Raw genomic sequence first — 19,497 nt, forward strand, 5'->3', positions numbered from 1 at the left:
TAAAATAAGTGGCTGCGCAGCATTTTCACCCTTGTCTCAACACAATCTCCCGCATTTTGACTGGTTCTAGTTTCCAAAAGTCAACATCGTTTTATTGAACGGTTGTCATCATACGGTTCCTTCAGGTTAACATGTAACCATCATCTATGCTACACCAAAGGCTGGAAATTATGAGTCACCACAAAGTCACCAGCTATGACATTTTTGTGGATTATGATGAAAACTACCACAAATAATAGTAAATGTAGCCACAATCTAAACTGGGAGACTCTGTTTGTCACTTACTGTTATGTTTTCATCAGTTATTTGTGTTGCTCAAAAAGAAATGTGCCTGTTGATGAGCTACTAGACAAAACAACAGCTGAAATAACAGTTGCCATGAGTTTTAAAGGTTATTGGGATAAAAAAGGATAATACATTTGAGTAAAAAAAACTTTAAAAAGACTCGACTTTAGCTTTCTTTTAATTGTATTTATCTAGCATAGGAATTGGGAAGGTCACATTAAAAAAAAATATCTTCTTCACATGTTAAATCCTCTCCCACATTGTTTCACATAAACATGCCTTCTCTTCCACATTTAATGTCATAAGCACTTCATATGTTTAAAAAAAATCTTAATTTTGCAAATTTACTGGTAATTATAGCTGAAACAATTAAGACAGATAAACTTACATTTTTTTAAAAATCTGAAATTCAACAAGAAAGCACTACAGTCATAGCTTAACTTCCTCCACAGCCTGCGTGCAGTCTCACCATGCCTCTTCTCTGTCGATGATGCGTGAACGCAACCATTGGCTGCGAGGAGGACCCAACCTTCGTCAAGCTCCGCCCCATTGCGTCAGAATTGATATATGAACAGTAAACCGGTTCATGTCTCTAAAGAGCTATTTTCAGTAACTGGACAGCGGTACTACTCCAGCATCCAAAGATCACTCCAACTAAAACTTCATCATCGAAGCTGTAAATTAAAGTTGCCGAAGCTCGCAATTTACAAAGAAACAGGAGACAGCGGGGGCGGACCTCAAGCTATAGCTGTTTTTGTATATATATATTTATATTTTTTAAAGCAGAAAGACCTCTGAATAATTTATTTATATAGAAAAAAGAGGAAGAAAAAAACTGGACTGAAGTTTGAGGTCATTTCCCGCGGAGCAAAAACTTTGGGAGATGACTGATTTCTGAGGAAGTTGTTCCATCGAGTCAACTCTGACGAAAGAAAAGGCAAACAAAGAAGAAGAAGAAGAAGTAGAAGAAATAACTCCCTCACTGCGTTGCCATGGACCAAGGAAAGGTAAATACACTTCTGTGGGTTCAGTCTTTGTCAAACCTGTTAGGTGAGCGAAGAAGAGCTTCAGTGCTCACGAAACGCGTGTCGTACATGTGGCGTCAGCGAGGATATAGCTAATATTTACAAAGCTCCTGGGGTGAACTCAGTGACCGGCTATAATACTTTAGGCTTTTTAAGTCTTTTTAAAGTGCATTTTAATGTCCTTAATGGGATTGTTTACGCACATGTATGTAATTATGGCGCAAATTTTATTATTGTGATATCAGCATGGGGAATTTATGGGTTACATTAAGCAGCGTGGTAGGCAATACCGTGTCATCTGGGGACATTCAGGGTTCCGTGTGTGTGTGTGTGTGTATATGTATATATATATATATATATATATATACATATACACACACACACACACACACACACAAGCAGTTGGGTGTGTGTCATGACACTTAAAATAAACATGGTATCCTTACTGCTTTTTTGTTATGAAAACACAAAAAAAGCTCGTGCTACCAAATACCAGATACTTTAAGACTTAAGTTTTTTGTTTTGATGGTTACTTTTCATATAATGAGAGACAAAGTTCTCCAGGATCCCTCAAATAGTCTTGCCCAGATCATGAAGTTACACACACCCCTGGGCAAGACTATCCCAGTAAACTTAATTATGTTGGGACACCTGGCTAATGCTGAGAGGTGGTCAGATGTGTTGATATATGTGTCTTAATAACTGGTTACAGGTTTAGCATCAGTCATGTGAAGGACTGTATTTTATCTGAGAGCAACCTTTGTAACTCCCTTCCCTTCCTAAATGGAAACTTTATGGGCTTATGATAGTCTTTTTACACTTATTTGTTCCCCTTTTATGTCCAGTAGTGCTATAACAATGAGAAAAAAAAATTATACTACAGTAAATGAGCTACAAGTCACATTTCTGGTAATTTTCCTTTAGTGGAAGGTCCAGCCCCCTTGGGGAAGAGGGGGAGGGGGGGAGTCATTTTTTTGAGAAAAAACCCCAATCCTAGTAACAGCGCAAAAAGGTTTTCAAAGTAAGAACATAGCCCCGGAACCAACGTAGTTTTTACTACAGAGGTTATTATTACTATCATACCACTGATATTATTCTCACAATGATCATGACATTGTTCCTGAGCTTAAAGTAAAAGTTTGTCAATAGTTAAATATTCCTTTAGGTACCTGCGCAAAATGTTGATTATGATCCATTATTTTAGCACCACAGTATTAATAGGGGATTTTATGTGTTTTTTCATGTTCTGTGTCAGTCAAATTGAAACAAGATGAGAGGCGTTGTCAGGAGCTGAGGTGGTCTCTTCCTGCAAATTGTCCAGATGACTCAAGTTTCTCAAGAGCAATTTATACCCAGGGGTCTCTTACATCAGTGTCTTAGTGTTTTATACAAGTATTCATCAGAGTAACCATGCATCAGTGATAAAATGCAAATAGAGGTTCTGCATTCAAAAAAGCAGGAAAAGTGATAGCAAAATGTTTTCAGAGTAAAAGTACTTCTTGCCAGTATGCTGTGTGTTTTAGGTCTTGAACCAACTTAGTTGTTATTATTAGGCTATTATAATAATAACACTGTAATTAAAAATGAGAAAATGAACATTTAATGCAAAGTAAAGCAGCAAAAAATCATCAAAAGTTGTCCTGTGTTATTTAACAATCCTGTTAATTGAACATTCAGTTTCTCCATATAATTCAGATATTATTATTCATATATTAACATGTAAGACTCATTTCAATGTGTATTTTTTTTCTTACTATTTAACATGCTGTTCATTAGTTTTATTCATTAATCTTTAGATAAAAAGGAGAAAATATCCATTATTAGTTCTCAGACTCTCATATGATCTCTTAAAACTTATTCCATCATCAGTTTACAGTGATTAAAAACAAAAAATAAGCTGCACACTTTTGGCATTTTTGCTCAACTTATCCAGATTGGTGACATCAGTGAGGAACTCTAGCTAATGTCTGTATCTGCTAATTGCCTAATCAATTATCAGCTCGTGTTTTTGGATCTGGGACTGACGATTAGACAATCTAAAGGTATCGCTCAGTTTTCATTATAGACTGTGAGACTCATTGTTCAGGAAATAAGCAGGACTTATCTGTGGCCTGATAATTTTGTCTCCCTCCTGGTATGGCTTTTGGTCACCATTTACATGCAACACAGTGAGGCACGTAGGCAGAAGACTTCAGTCGTCCTCCCCGTCCTACTTTCTCACTGATGTAAGATCAGTTAAACCCAGCGGGGCAGCACAGGGCAGCTCAGTCTGACATGGTGGTCAGAAAATGTTTCCCTAGCTGTCCGTATCATATCTCCATGCTATTTTTCACCACATACTTAGTGCTGTTGTGGCTTGTCAGCTGGATGGGTTTGTGGTGGACGTGATGGGAAAGGTTCTCAGTGTTCCCACTTACCACTGTGACATGGACACATCAGATTTCCAGAGAGAGTGGGAGCCCACCGAGGGAATACGCAGTTGCCAACTCCTGGGTTTTAAAGCCTGGAGCTTTTCCCTTCCAGGCTGTTCACTCACACGCTCTTTGTTGCTTTCAGCACTGTTAGTTGTGCACACGCGAGACCAATCGATATCTCGTGCTCAGGATTTTCATACCTGGCTTAGCGCTGCGTAGCACTGTTTACAGAAATGGCTAACATGCTGTAAGAAGTGTTATAAATACAGTATGAGTTCCAAATTCAGATAAATCTGAATGCTACTGTTGAATTAAAACTGGTTGCACTGACTTGGCAGCTGGTGCTTTGGTTAGGTGTGGTCTTGTTGATATTACACAGTGTACTTCGCCCAGGTGTACTGATTGTAGATTTGTAGAAGTTCCAATTTAAACAACTTAATTTTATCTTATATCCTTATCGTTGCACCAAGTGAAATATGCGTCCAGTCAGCATCCGCACATCTTTAGATATAGATGAAGTGGCACTTGTTGGGACATTTTTGCAAAATCAAGTAAAGAGTTTCACACTGTGCTGATATGAAACAAGGGTGCATCAAATAGGCAACTAAAGTACATAAAATGCTTTGGTTATAGTTTTTTTTTTTCCTCCCTGTTTCTGCCATCTTGATCATCTATAGAGAAAAATTCTGAATGACAGGTTTGTTTTGAACTGAAATTTTCCCCAGCCCTCTTAGCTTCCTCTACAAAGAATAAAACTGTCTAATTGGGACCAAGTATCTATTCTGCTTTAAATGAGAGGCCCTTTAAAATATTACATTTCTGACAGCCTTAACAGCAGGTATTTTGATTGGGAATCCAGTGCCAGAAAACAGCCTCACATTGTACAGACTTAATTGCACCAGATTCATTCTTCTCCGTCCTCAGGCTTTCAGGCAACTGCCAACTCCAGTGGTCTTTAAGACAGTCCAGTAGATTAACTTTCATCTGCATGACTACTTCCCTTCAGTATGCCTTATAATGTAACTGTCAGCCCTGCTGTAATGAGGCATAATGAGGCTTTACTGGAAAAAAAAAAACAAAAAAACTTGGCATTAAGAGATCTAGGAGGGTTTTAATTGAGATGAACAGGGAACAGGAGAGCATGTTTAATTCACTTTAATTAGCGCTCACTGTACTGCGTCATCCCCACCTCTGGTCACTGTGCAAATTACTGTTGAAGGACAGGATCCCTTTGGGTTTCTTTTGACATCACTTTTCAGTTGGGATTAGCTCAGCTTAATAAATCAGGACTGACCAGGGATGTTACTTTTATGTTCTACCTTTTAAGTGTTTGGTCTCACCTCTGACTGTCCAGCATCTGTGCAGAAATGGCTCAAACTGTCTGTTGTATTCTTTGATTTATGCTGCATGCAGTGATCTAAGTGAAATAGTACTACAGTATGCAATATTTACTGCTTAGGGATATACTTCTTTGACATTAATATCCATCCAGCCTCAATACACAATTTTTGTATTTATTGCAAATACTACTGTATATTTTCCCTTCTGAGGATATTGTTCCTGTTCTTTGAATATACTGATACTGACCATGATGTTTACTCTTAGGGACATGTGATGAATTAGGAGCGGTGTCTCCTGGTGTCTAACTCACATATAACTGCTCACATCCAACTTCAGTTGATATTATAGTAAATAAAGGGCCATATACTGTATGTAAGCGTTCATTAGTGTATATTAAAAATATATTTTTTTTGTACGAATGGTGAGACTAACGTTCCCAAACAGAGCACAGCTATGAATACATTTTACCTGATCTCACTGGAGACTGGTAGAAATGTCACTGATACTGGTAGATCAGGCATTTAATCACCCTTAAGTTTTGTTTTAAGTATAAACAGCAAACAAACAAGCTCTTTAATGTCTGGAAATGTTTAAAAAGGTTGACAGGAAAAACATATAAGGCTTTGTGATTTTAGAGTATTTAAAGGTTAATAATACCTCACATTACAGGAAAATACCAACAATAGTGTGCACTCACTATTAGAATCCCTTTAAAACACTAAATTGTCATCATTGCAGGATTCATGCAGTTATGTAATTTGCTTTTGATTACATAAAAAAACAGCTACCAGAGGAAATGCATTAAGTGGAACCTTTTTGGAGTAGACCTACCATAATAAATACAGTGCAAGCATTTATTTCTGTCATAGTAGTGGGCTTTGAGACCTGTAATATAATGATAAGGGTTTATATTTTCTTTTCATATTATAAGAAATTTATTTGGAAACAGTCCTCACTGTGCTGTTTCAATCAGGTGACTTTAGGAGGAGGGGACATATTGGATTCCCTACAGCGGTGTAAGCTGAGACTTCAGTGGTGACGTGTGGAGGGACGTGATGGTTGGTGTGCAGACCACACTGTGAATCTGGCACACGCCGACAAAAATGAACCCTCTTGGAGTGTGGCTGTGACGAAATATAGATTCAGCAGTGTTGGCGTATGATTCTGGAGATATGAGGCAGAATACATAAATGGGATTTAGCACAGAATAAAATGGTGCAACTGATGGGCAACTTAGATGGGTTTTTCCGATGGGCCTCGCTGTGCTACATTTCAGAGGGAAATGTACTTTTAGCTCAGTAACTTGTAACCAGGTCAAAAACTAATGATGTAATATTAAAATATCACATGATGGATTTGTAAAATGTAGAGAATTGCTTCTGCAGAACACATTTTAATCTTACTTTTACTTTGTTGTATTGGTATAAGATCTACTTCTTCAGCGCTACAGAGAACTATTAACTACCATTTTTATAGTCGCTGCAACTGCAATAGTTGTGTACATTTATTTTCTGTGTAGGTTACCTGTTTCACATTGCTTCAGTGGTCTTTGCAGCGCTTTTACATTTCCTGTTGACACTCGGTTTTGTGGCCAAACTCTCCGCTTATCTAGAAATAATTAGTTTATTGCAAGAGCTACGTCACCCCCGTGTCAGCTGGCTTTGTTTGTCAGAGCTTAAGTTTCTTTTTCTTTCTCTGGCTCGTCTGTGTTTAACTGAACAAAGAGACACTGTTAAAAAAATATAGTAAAAAAAAAAAAAAAGGTTGTAGGAAGATTCAATATCGTGTTTTTTGCGTGCTGAAACTCAACTTATTACTTAGGAGGTTTTGGATGCTGTTGGATGTTATGGTTGTATGTATCCTAATTTGGAGAACAAATAATTATGTCTTTCTGAAATGTATACAATGAAAGTGCCTAAGGTTTGTCTACGTGACTAAGGAAAGGAGTGGCATGGCTGAATGTGAGCCGGTGTGTTAATGTTGACTCAAATCCACATTTTGTAATCTTCCAATTTAGCCGTATGTTTTACTGATTTCCTCTTAACGAGCTCTGGTCTCTGTCTGTTTACTCAGAAAGAGCAGCAAGCCAAGTGGCACCAGGCAACCAGAGCCGCCATAAACAGTATAAATTGCTCACCACAGCCATGACTCGGCTGCGTTCTCCTGCACATGATGCTTTACTTTTTCCATGCAAAGAGGGGCCATTTGCATGTGTCCAGGGGATATTTAAATAAAATAAATGTATCAGAGGAGCAAAGTGATGTTACTTTGATCTCAGGATGTATCGTATGTGATTCTTTAGTCAGAAAACATTTAGGAGAAGAAAGGTTTTCCTGTGAGAATAAAAGCAAAGAAGTGCGTAGAAAGTGTTGAGAAGCATAAGGAGAAAAAGTGGCATCAGAGGCTGATCCAGTCTTGGTTTATTTCTGCTCACTGTAGCAGTAAATTTTATGTCAAACATTCCTTTTTTACACCTTTGGAAGGTAAAACAAAAGCAATTAGTGATTTACTTACAGACTCAAAGCTTTCTGACCTATATTTGAAAAGTGCGTGTTAAGCTTTCTTATTAACTGTTGTCTTCTGACGAGCGTCACAGATATTATCTTCTCTACATTCTTTTTTTTTGTTTCTTTTTATTGCCCTAGTCACCACTTCTGTGGAATTGGGTTTAGCATTTACTGTAGTTCCACCCCACAGTGTGAATTCCTGTTATCAGTCAACTGTCAAACAACGTGGCGTGCAGTGTGATGATGATTGGCACTTGTGAGTGTCTTTCTGAGCCAACGTGTATAAACAAACACGAGGAGTCCATTTATAAATCCAAACACAGCTGAAAGCTGCTTTAAAGCGGGCTGAGAGGCGACTTTAAGTTGGAGAGCTGAAGCAGCAGCAGAGGGCCTGTCACCATCAAGGTTATGAACGTAAAATAGTTGTTTTGGGTGTGACTTCAATGTTTCCCCTGTGAGGAAGTCATGCATTATACTGCTCTTCTTATTTCTGCGTACAAGGAATCACATTCGTCTTACCTAAAGGAGGTTTAACTAAAACCTGGATGAGTCATTTCAGGTTAAGCCAGTTAACTGATTATAAAGTGAATACATATTTTAATTCCCAGCATGCTAAAATTATATTGACTGTAGTCTGGATAAAACTCGTTGCCTTACACAAAAAAATTTTGTGTGCTCTGAGGCAAAGTTGAGGGCATGTAGGTTGAAAGTAAAGATGTTACAGAGAGGTTTTTGATTTCACTTGAACACACACTGCTCTCTCCACTTTTTTGCACAGCTGTTTGCAGCTCTACATATTCCAGCTATTCCCAAAAGGGGGCGAGACATAAGCAGACTCTAGTTATGACTTTTTCCAAACAGGGCAGGCAAGGTTTTGCTGTTTATGGTAAAGAGCAGCTGATAGTTCACTGAAGTGATTGTTTGTTTGTTTGTTTTGTAGCTGTTACAGAAAGACATAATTTGTGATTGGTCTCCTCACTGGCAACGTGGCTTCTTAAAGATCCCGGCCCACAATGCTGAAAAGAGTCTGTATATGTATCTTTACATAATGTTCTGTTATGAACCTAATGACCTTCCTGAGGAGAGCTGCTATTGGCTCAGAGGCGTAGGCAGGTCTTTCAGTGACTTTACCCAAGCCCCGTTTTTTTTTTTTCTCTTTTTCTTTTCTTCTAACAGTGAACAGGCCTGAAGTTACTGCCTCTCAAAACACACACAGATTTCTTCTTCTTTCTGCTCTCTTCCGTCATGATTTAGAGGAGGGACTCCAGCCCCCCTTAAAAACAGTTTCAGATGTAACCAAGCTGCTTCCATCACAAAGAGCACTTGTATTAAAAAGCAGCCTGCAGCATGTTGCTGATATTACAGAGGAACACGCACAATCCCTCCAAATCCTTTATGAGGAATGTCATTTTAAATGAATCCTGATGGACTGTTTTTATCTTCTTCTATGAAAAATGTTATGAAAAATCCAGCCTGAAGGGTTTTAAGTGAGAGATCTACTTTGAAAAGGAATAAATGCTGAAAAGTTCCAGCACTTTAGCTTCTTTGAGCTTACTGTTTTGATTTTATGACCCAAGTTCATACTGGATTGATATTCGTGAAGTGGTCCCAAACTTCAGTAACTCCATGTGTTGGTTTGATAAATATTGTTATATGAAAAGGTTTAATTAAAGGGAGCTGTTATGCTTACTTCAAACTCATTTTTTATTCTTTGAACCCACTAGAGTAATTCACAGTTCCAAGTAATCCTTAGATATCTTATACTGGGTCTTGGTGCCGCCTCTCTCTTCATCCTTCTTTTAAGCCAACTTTTCTCTGATTGGCTGCCATGTTGTAAACACTGTTGATAGGTGGGGCTTTTATGCTGAAACAGTATAGCAGAAAACAAGCATGCAGTTTGAACTTAAACTCTTTGCAAGTGGCAGCCAATCAGAAGAAAGTTAGCTTTTATTAATTAGAGAGGAGATTTAATAAATCCCTGGGCAATGCTTATATGAACGTGTGTGAGTCTTGGAGCGTGTGTGAGGTTCCACTCATAGCAACCAGGAGAGATATGAGGAACAAACCTGGGAAAAAACAAAACAAAAAAAAATCCATCGGCTTATCGGATGAATTTCGGTTCTGAGGAATTTGATTCAACAACCTAAATCAATGGGTCCAGTCACCCTTGTGTTAACTTAACAGGTGACTGACGGCGTAATCACGAGGAAATGTTTTCTTTGCAACCCTCAGGCCCCTTATTGATGATAGTGTGCAACCCTTTTTGGCAGTATGTCACTATCTTCTGATGACTACCAGCAGCATGATAAAAATAGAAGTCATCTGAAACAGCAGTCACGAACATTGTGATTGTGTTTTGGTGATCAGATCAGAATGTTGTAGTACAACCTTGAGATGTGGCACAGTGGCACACTATTATGGTGTTTCCTGATAAAGTGCTCGGTCACAGCAATGTGAAATGTATTTCTAATTTTCTTCCTACTTATTTTTTAAAAATTTGGTGTCCACTTAGGAGCAATTACTTATAAAGTGATATTAGCAGGGCTCCATCATCCTACAGCACTCCATGCTTGGGAGCTGGTGACTTAAAGATGTTTCACCTCCTAGCTGGATACTCTTCCTGATGGTACTGCAAGGTGGAGCTGAGGAAGAAAAAAAAGCAGAGGAGAGATTTGTGCCTATTTGTGTTCCTATGCTTCTTCAGTTCAGTGGGTTTAGGAATAAAACTAACTTTTACTAAAATTATACAGGTTTTCTCAGGACACGTGAGGTAAAACAAAGACTTTGAGGTGACATCTAGTCTGATAAAGGCCAGGCCCTTTGTTGCCATAATAAGAGGAAGGTACCTGGTGTGAATCACTGCACCAAAGGATTTGGTGCGAATCACAGGGCTTAGGAAAAAAACATTAATCATCCCAATAACATGCAGCACCTTGCTTTGTTCTAAATTTAATCTTGAGTATGCACATAAATAAGAAAACAAGATATACATGTTAAGATGTACAGTAATGCTGATGCTTTCAGGAAACTAACCTGGTCGTAATGAAACACACAGAGGTGGTTAGATACACAGGTAGCTCAGGCAAAAAAAAAAAAAAAAAAAAAGACTGCGTGAGTGGACAGTGATGAAAAGGTGGACAGTAGCTCGAGGCTTTTGCTTCCCTGTCCGAGAACAGGAAACTGAGAGAGACATACCCTGAACTGGTTTATTAACTTCTTGGTATGTGGAAAATCTCTTCTAATCTACTGGGCTTTGGTGAGATCAGGCTAAAAATGAACGCAATGATAGCAAGAACACAGACAATAACATCAGTAGGCCAGAGTCTGACCGGGACCTTTTTGTTTTGTTTTGTTTTTATAAAGGCAGCTTTACTCAGATATCTGGAAAGCTCTCAAAGGAAAAACCTGTAACCCCCCTCAGACCCAAAACCTTTTTTGTTTAATGCACTTCTTTATTGAACAACATACTTGGATTACTAACCAGAACATTTGTCTCCTTGTCCATTTTTCACATCAGTCTGTTATTAATGTCTTCAGCAGACAGAGTTATAGCTTGAAGGTGGATTTCTCTGTCTCGTCCCTCTCTGTCTGTAGCTTGAAGACAGACAGGCATTTCATATTCATTGTGTTGCATAGTGTGCCTATATATCAAACATCTTTAAACTATTTCAGGATTATTTTAACAGTGCATTTAATAAACATTATGTTAAATGCAGCAAGGTACAGAATCCATTGTCTGTGAAATTGTCATCAATTCCATTTTCAGTCAGAAAACTGAGATCTGTGGGATTTTCTTGCCAGGAAACACTGTGCCAACTCTTGGACAATTAAATCTGTTTTGCCTGCTTGGTAAAAGTGGCGATTAAACTGGTCAGACTGGTCTCTTCACTGACAACACTTCCTCTGTTCTCTTTCAGCAAATAACGTTCCCACTGATGATGAGTGTTGGAACGGCTGTGATTGGCTCCCTGCAGTTTGGCTACAACACAGGTGTCATCAATGCCCCTCAGGAGGTGAGTTATAAACCATTTTATTAGGGAACGCTTACACAGACTGAGGTCACAACCATCAACAAAAACCTTTTGTGATGAAGTTTATAATTTAAAGCTTTTGGTTCCGAGAAGTGTTGGTTCAGTGTTTATTGTCATATCAGGCGATGAAGCAACACAAAGTACAGCCTTCAGAATAATTATAAAATACCCAGGGTATAGCTGCATGTATGATTTTCAAATAGCAATTCCAAGAAACCACCACAGCTTGCTGTTAATTCTCTTGCTGCCTTGAAGAACAGGACAGAAAAGGGAGGGTGTAGGTTAAGAGGTGAGGTAATAATAGCGTAATTTAGGCCTAATGGGTGCTGTATCAACAGAGAGCAGCAGAGTGTCCATGCCCAAACGTGGACCTCTTCTGACTGGCAGCCAAAAGCGAAATTTAGAAATGAAATTTAGGAGGCAGACAGTTACTTATCCCCATAACAAAACCAAAGTCATAGAAAAGATGTTCCAAAGCCCCCTGAGGAGTAAATCAGACAGTCGGTTTTATTAACAGGCAGATAAAGCAAAGACGTTCATTTCCTAAGGAATGTCTGCATTTCATTGCGTGTGAATGTGTACTGCCAGCTCAGTTTGTGTTGGTCTGAACACACCCCATGGCGACTCAGGTCTCGCTCTACAGGTAACAGGCTAGAGCTCCACTCCCTTTGTTACCTCTGACATACGTAGAAGAACTAAGAAGGAGGCACAGGCCGAGGCCCTGCTAATCTGAGTTGCTAACTGGTATCCTGTACTTTGAAATGAAGGACCCTTTATCAATTAGATGAGCTTTTTTTTTTTTAGCTGAGAAGTTCGTTAATTCATTTCTATTTCTGTTTATGCACACTGACAGAAGCAAACCTGTCCTTATTTGATTAAAAAGGGAGCCTTGTGAGTGGCTCAGTGAGGGACTGCGGTGGTAATTATTGCATACTAGGCTAGTGTGAACATGTGCCCTTAACTCTTTATTCCCTTCCCAAAAACCAGCCTAGGTCTTACACACAGACACACACACTGAAACATAAGTCTGAGCAATGCCACAAGGAAATAGTCAAGACAAAAAAAATACCCAACAGACTGTTATTGTGACGTCTGAGGCTATAATTTTACTAATAAAAGTGTGTTTTTTATATAGGGGCTGACAGATTATCACCATCACTTCTTTCTTTGTTTCATATGTGTGATAAAGGCTGCAGTAATGCTGCTGCTGCCTGTGACGCAAGCCTTGTACTGTGTTGGAGTGTCTCTGATTAGATACGCCTTTTCAAGGGCCTTGTTCTGGCTCTCCTCTGCTCCTACCATTGAATGCCTGCCTGATCAACACTTGAAATTAGCCTCATTTGAAGTAATTTTAAAAAAAAAGGGCTAAATTGTATCTTGTTTATGATGGTTTAATTTTGGGAACATCTTTTGGTGCTGAATGTGAGGCCCTCACATTCAGCACCAAAAGATGTTGCTTTATTTGAAGATAGTTCACATTATTTTAGGTTGTTTTTTGACCTTAACAGTCTTCAAACAAGAAACTATTATTGTTGCCTTTATTCAGCGTTCTTAAATTAATGTTTATTTTTTGTTTTCTACCCTGTCCATACTGAATACAGTGCTTACTTTGGCAACCTGGTCAAGGCTGAATGCCTGACAGCATGAATAGACAGTTTCTACATTGTGTACTTTAAGCCAGGTGGTGGTTTGGATTGTGCAATCTAATAAGATTAGAGAACAGAAAAACCCAATTATGTAAAAAGGTTCACCTTGCAATTCGTTATCAACCAGTTAGTGGGTGTTTTTAAAGTACCAACTAAAATATGACAGTGGAAAAAAATGTGAAAGAAGCCTCTTGCAGAGATGAATACAGTTTAATCACTTATGCAGAGCTTTCTGTTAATTCAGATGAAACTTATCAGCCACCACAGGCAGATGCTTTCAGTGATAAAGCTTAAAAAGAAAAACAAAACTAAACAAACCAAACCAAAAAAAAAAAAAAACCTGCCCACAATCTGTCCAGCACCAAATGGGGGAAACAAGTTACCAAATAAGGAAATGGATGGATGGATGGATGGATGGATGGAGAATTTAGGAGCTAATATTGCTGGGGCCACATGTTTTCCTTTAGGAGTTAGTAGAGACCAAAACTGGAGCTTAAAGGACTAACTTTATTACCCTTGTTAACAGCTTAATTTCAGACTCACCTGTCCCCAGGATGTCTTTCACATTTCAGCTCAGTATGTCATACAGATCGTTCATTTAGCCATACCTGCTTACCCCTGGTTTTTAGTCCTGCTCCATATGTGCTGTTTTACTGTCTGTAGCCTTTAACGCAGATAACGCTGCTGCTGGCCACGCCCCTTTCACAACAGTATCTTCCCTGATGATGTCATGGAAACCAGTGAAATAGGAGAGCCAAGAAAGCTGGTAACGAAAACACAGCCATGTTTGAAACAGAACTGAACTGTGAGTGAGAGAAAATAAAAATGCAATAAAGTGGCAGACTGCAAAACAACTGCAGCTTTTTGAATCCTCTGTTCCAGCTGGGGCCTAGCCTGCTCTGTCATAACAACAGGCCACAGACCAAAACTGTTAATTAAGACGTGCTCTCGCTGATCCAAGAATGAAGGAAAGAAACCGTATATTGTGTTGCTCTGTAGACACACAGGGGCATGTTATTCAAAAACACACAAAAAAATGACTTTGTGTAGAACAAATAAGAGATGTTACCTGAATAAGGCCTTACCTGAAAATGTCTTAATTCTGAATGCACAATTCTGCAACTTAAAAAGCAGATGGTCTGCATTTGTAACTACAAAGTTTGTTTCTTACTCTTTTTCTCTTTTCCATCAGCTATACTTAACTACAGTATTTAAGCAAAGCAGTTATTTATATTCTCTCTGCTGCCATAAACTCACTGAATGTACTCTTCTAAATAAAGCAAGCTTTAAAGGGCAGACGTGATGGGATGAAGGCCAGGGGGACAGTACAGTATATGATAACATACATACTTATCACCAACAAGGTCTTGTGAGTGTAAGTTGATAGTGGATGTGACCCAGGCTCTGCGCTGACAGTGTCAGAGTGTAATTTAATATGTAACCCTTCACTACAGGAAAGCCCTTGACGAGCCAACGCCTCCTATTCAGAACTGCTTTATAAGGACACCTCTGAGTTTTTTAAAATTCCACATGCTGTCACTGAACTCTAGTACATTACGATCTCTGGGACTAGATTTACTGCCTGTGCCTCAAAAAAATGTGTTGCACTAGCTCAGAGGCACATGAAAGGTCCAGAGTTAGCGTCTGGCAACGGCAGTAGTAGAGCTGTACTGGTGAAGTCAGTTACGGGACATTGCAGACCGGGTCGTGACTATTTTGAATCATAAGGGCACAGTCAGTATGATGCAGATGCACACATGCATAGACGCAGGCGTTACTATTTAAACCCAGTCACGCGCTCTCCTGTTTGTCAACAAAGACGTCTGAGGATGTGACGCAGTGGGGGGAGGGGAACTGAAACTTGAGGCTTGGCTATGTCTGGTAAATTTCCTGGCAGCCAGGAAATGTTGATGATTATACAGGGCTGCCCTCAGCTGGTCATGAAGTAGCATTTCAGCTATGTGGCACGGGTCAGAAGTGGAAAATGTAAAGCATGTGATCTGATGCGGACGTGCTTATTTAACTGAAATGATCATATTACAACTATGACAGCATGGGGGTGGTGGATGTGTTTAATTATTCTGTGTGGTGCTGGTGGGGAGCTGTTTGCAAAGCTGGTGCAGAACCCATTTCTTTGTTTAATTAAGCAGTAACAACAAAATGTGCCTTTCTTCCTCAGATTATTGAGAGATTCATCAATGAAACGTGGGAACAGCGCTACAATGAGCCCATTCCCGAAAACTCCAAGATAGCTCTGTGGTCCCTCGCTGTCTCCATCTTCTCTGTCGGCGGCATCTTTGGTTCATTCTCTGTTGGACTCTTTGTTAACCGCTTGGGAAGGTAAAAAAACACACTGAATCATTGCTGGTATTAGTACTTTGCTGAGAGCCTTCCTGAGCTTAATTTGCCTACATGTAAATGTATCTTATTTGATGTCTACAGGAGGAACTCCATGCTTATGGCAAATATCCTGGCTTTTATTTCGGCTGTTCTGATGGGTTTTTCAAAAATGGCACGCTCTTGGGAAATGCTCATCATTGGCCGCTTTGTGGTTGGCCTCTACTGTGGCCTCTCCACCGGTTTCGTGCCCATGTACGTGGGTGAAGTTTCCCCAACAGCCCTACGAGGAGCCCTGGGCACGCTTCACCAGCTGGGCATTGTAATTGGCATCCTCATCGCACAGGTTGGTGAATATGTACTTGCATAAATAGTGGCATTCATTATCATATGATACTGTTCTGTGATAAATTGTTGTTACCAATGCACACTAGAAGCTGTGGAGATGTTCATTAGTTTCTGGGTTGGTTTTAGATATTTGGAATGGAAGTAATCATGGGCAATGAGGACTTGTGGCCGCTCCTCCTGGGTTTCCTCTTCATCCCTGCTGTGATACAGTGCGCCCTGCTTCCCCTCTGCCCAGAGAGCCCCCGATTCCTGCTCATCAACAAGAATGAGGAGAACAAAGCCAAAAGCGGTGAACACAGATTTTATATTGTCATTCAAACCCACATATATGTGTCTCAGTAAACATTAAATAGATCACTAAAGCTGAAGTTAAATTAAATTAATGTGGCCAAGTCAGTCACATATTTGCATAGGTAAATATGTACACAGACATATACACTGCTATATATATATATACATATAATAACTGCCTTAACTCATCAATGTTTTTCATGTTTCAGTGCTGAAGAAGCTCCGGGGCACCACAGATGTGAGCGCTGACATGCAGGAGATGAAGGAGGAGAGCCGAAAGATGATGAGGGAGAAGAAGGTGACCATCCTGGAGCTTTTCCGCTCACCTCTCTACCGTCAGCCCCTCATCATTGCTGTGATGCTGCAGCTCTCCCAGCAGCTGTCTGGCATCAACGCTGTAAGTTTCAAAATTAAGGCACAGAAACCAAAGAGAAACAAGTTGGAGAAGAGATCCTGAACAAACCTACATGTCACCTTTGTTTTTAGGTGTTCTACTATTCCACTAGAATCTTTAAGAGAGCTGGAGTTGAGCAGCCTGTTTATGCCACCATTGGAACCGGTGTGGTTAACACAGCTTTCACTGTGGTGTCGGTGAGTACAGCACAGAGGGGGGGGGATGTCACAGTTGTCAAAAAAAAAAAAAGATCCTGTTGTACCACTACACATTTCAGACATTATTTTGCAGTCAGTGTCTGATTTTTTGATATAGTGTGTTTTTATATTATATATATTTTGTTGTCAAAATGACTGTAGTGGATAAGCGAATATCAAAACATTGCATTTTTTTTACACTGACCTTTTCCCTCATCTCTTTATGTTTGTAGTTGTTTGTTGTCGAACGAGCAGGACGCCGGTCTTTGCACCTCACGGGGCTGCTGGGAATGGCTGGATCTGCCGTCCTCATTACTATTGCCTTGGCTCTGCTGGTGGGTGTATTGTCAACACATGCTTCAATTTGACTTCTGATTTATGACTTTGAATGCAGTGGTTATGCTGAATCTTTTTTAAAAAAAAACTTCCTCTTCTTTTTGTGTTTTTGCAGGAGCAACTCAAATGGATGTCTTATTTAAGTATTGTAGCAATTTTTGCTTTTGTGGCATTCTTTGAGATCGGGCCGGGTCCCATCCCTTGGTTCATTGTGGCAGAGCTGTTCTCGCAGGGACCCAGGCCTTCAGCCATTGCTGTCGCTGGTTTTTCCAACTGGACTGCCAACTTTATTGTAGGAATGGGTTTCCAGTATGTTGAGGTGAGTAGAAGTAAATGACCAAAGAAAACACAGGTCCATGTAATTGTTACTGAATTTTTAGGCTTGGTTTTGTCAAATAGGAAAGCTGAAGTAGGTACTTTTTTATGATTTCCTCATTTTATCCCTGCCACTATTACTTAAAGACACTTTGATTACCCGTGCTTTGTAGCTTTGTAGCTTTGAGGTCATTTTGAACCCTGGTTACCTTGTTGCAATTTCCCGTGGGCTTAAAAATAAAGAATTGGTCCCTTTTTAAGCAAAGCAGTTAATTTGTTCTGCAAACAGGTATAATTTAACCCAGCTTTGCCATTATTAAAATTTTTATTCTTAAAATCTTTTGCTCACAGTGTATTATATAACTGATGATGCTCAAGTTATGATACCGAGTTCCTTAATATTTAAAAGTTCAAGCTACCAAACTTGATAGACAGAATTGTGAAGGATGATTTTGATTTGCTCTCATGTGCTAAAGAAATAAGTTAATCCATCTAATATCTTTACTGCCACTCAGGATGCCACTGAGTAATCGTTTTGCTTCTTGTGTCTCTTCACAGGAGCTGTGCGGCCCCTACGTCTTTGTCATCTTCACCATCTTTCTGCTCATATTCTTCATCTTCACTTACTTCAAAGTGCCAGAGACCAGGGGCCGGACGTTTGATGATATTGCAGCCGGCTTCCGCCACACTGCTACCATGGCAGAGAAGCACACGCCGGAGGAGCTCAACAGCCTGGGAGCTGATTCTCAGCTCTGAGCGATTCTATCCGAACTTTCTAACAAACTCCCTCTCAGATCGACAGCAAACGAGAAGAGTCTGCTCACTCGAAGTAGATGGATACACTGATAGAATATTCTTCACACTGTCACCACATTTCGGGGGTCATCATCACCAAACAGAACAGACCTGTGTGATTCTCTGCGTCTTCTGCTGCTCCTCTCATGTCACGCGTAGGAACGAGAACTCGATGGACACTATATTGCCTGGCAGAAAAAAAATGGAGAGGAGAGTTGAGGATGGATGGGGAAGGTTTTAATATTTTTTAAGATATTTTTAAAGAAGGAAAAGCTGTGTCTGCATCAATCAACCAGCCTCTTTTAACACCTCTTTTTCTTGCTAAACATTTTACTGATACATGCTTATGTTCTGTTCTGTCCACCGTTACACTCATTTTTTTGCGACCATCTGGTTAAAGAGCGCTGTAGCTGTAGTTCACTGTGCAGAAATGTTTTTTTTTTTTTTTTTTAATTTATCATAATGTAATGCTCCATTACTGTACACTCTGGCACTGTCGATGCTGCACAACTTGACTGTTACTCCACCAGATGGAGCCCTGCCCTTAAAAAAAAAGGTCCCAATGCTCGGCTGAAAATAAGTTATTTATGTACCTTTTTAAAGAGAAAGTTACTGCATACAAAAACTGCGATATTTGGTTGTGAGATGGTGAGAATGTTTTTTTCTTGATGGAATTTAGATTAGCAATAACACTCCACAAATTAAACAGATTTGTTACCTACTACTCCTTTCACTCTGTTTTTGGTAGAACACTGTAGAAGTTTGTATTTTTGTAATATTTTGGTCATAAAGCAAATAATATTCTCCATTCCTGTATTTACACCATTCCTTTTTCACAGTACAAATGAAGAAGTTGAAATAGGGAACAGAATCTGCACAGATCACTACCCGAGAGCTCAACTTGGCCATCTAATTTAGCGTGACATAAGTGCCCGGTGACAATCAGCAGCCACAAAACCAAAACTGTCCCACAAAATCCAGAAAAACTGTGCTTTTAAGTGCCTGTCTCAAACAATCAGCCTTATCACTTTGGTGCAGCTTCAGGTTAAACAGGCCTGATCCAGTCTGAGCTTCTGTCAGTGGAGGATCTTCACTCAGTATCTCTGTGGTGAGATTACCTCCTGAGCTCCCAGACTCTGGTGAATTGGCTTCAGAGCTGTCATGCAATCTTGTGTCTTCTGTGACAAATACAAGACAAAAAAAAGATGTGGACCAAAATGAATGTCAGCCTTTTG

At 39.6% G+C, this 19,497-nt stretch overlaps 1 protein-coding gene across 1 annotated transcript; it reads left to right on the top strand.

The window, feature by feature from the left end:
• The first annotated feature begins 877 nt into the window (after positions 1–877).
• Positions 878–18,986, top strand: slc2a1b (solute carrier family 2 member 1b). Its single transcript, XM_030728438.1, has 10 exons — positions 878–1,292; positions 11,490–11,585; positions 15,429–15,589; positions 15,692–15,932; positions 16,061–16,223; positions 16,435–16,622; positions 16,712–16,816; positions 17,050–17,151; positions 17,268–17,471; positions 18,026–18,986. The coding sequence occupies exons 1-10, from the start codon at positions 1,278–1,280 to the stop codon at positions 18,221–18,223; spliced, it is 1,473 nt and encodes a 490-aa protein (XP_030584298.1). The 5' UTR covers positions 878–1,277; the 3' UTR covers positions 18,224–18,986.
• The last annotated feature ends 511 nt before the right edge of the window (positions 18,987–19,497 follow it).

Source organism: Archocentrus centrarchus, chromosome 5 (assembly GCF_007364275.1).
Source record: "Archocentrus centrarchus isolate MPI-CPG fArcCen1 chromosome 5, fArcCen1, whole genome shotgun sequence".
Classification (NCBI taxonomy): Eukaryota; Metazoa; Chordata; class Actinopteri; order Cichliformes; family Cichlidae; genus Archocentrus; species Archocentrus centrarchus.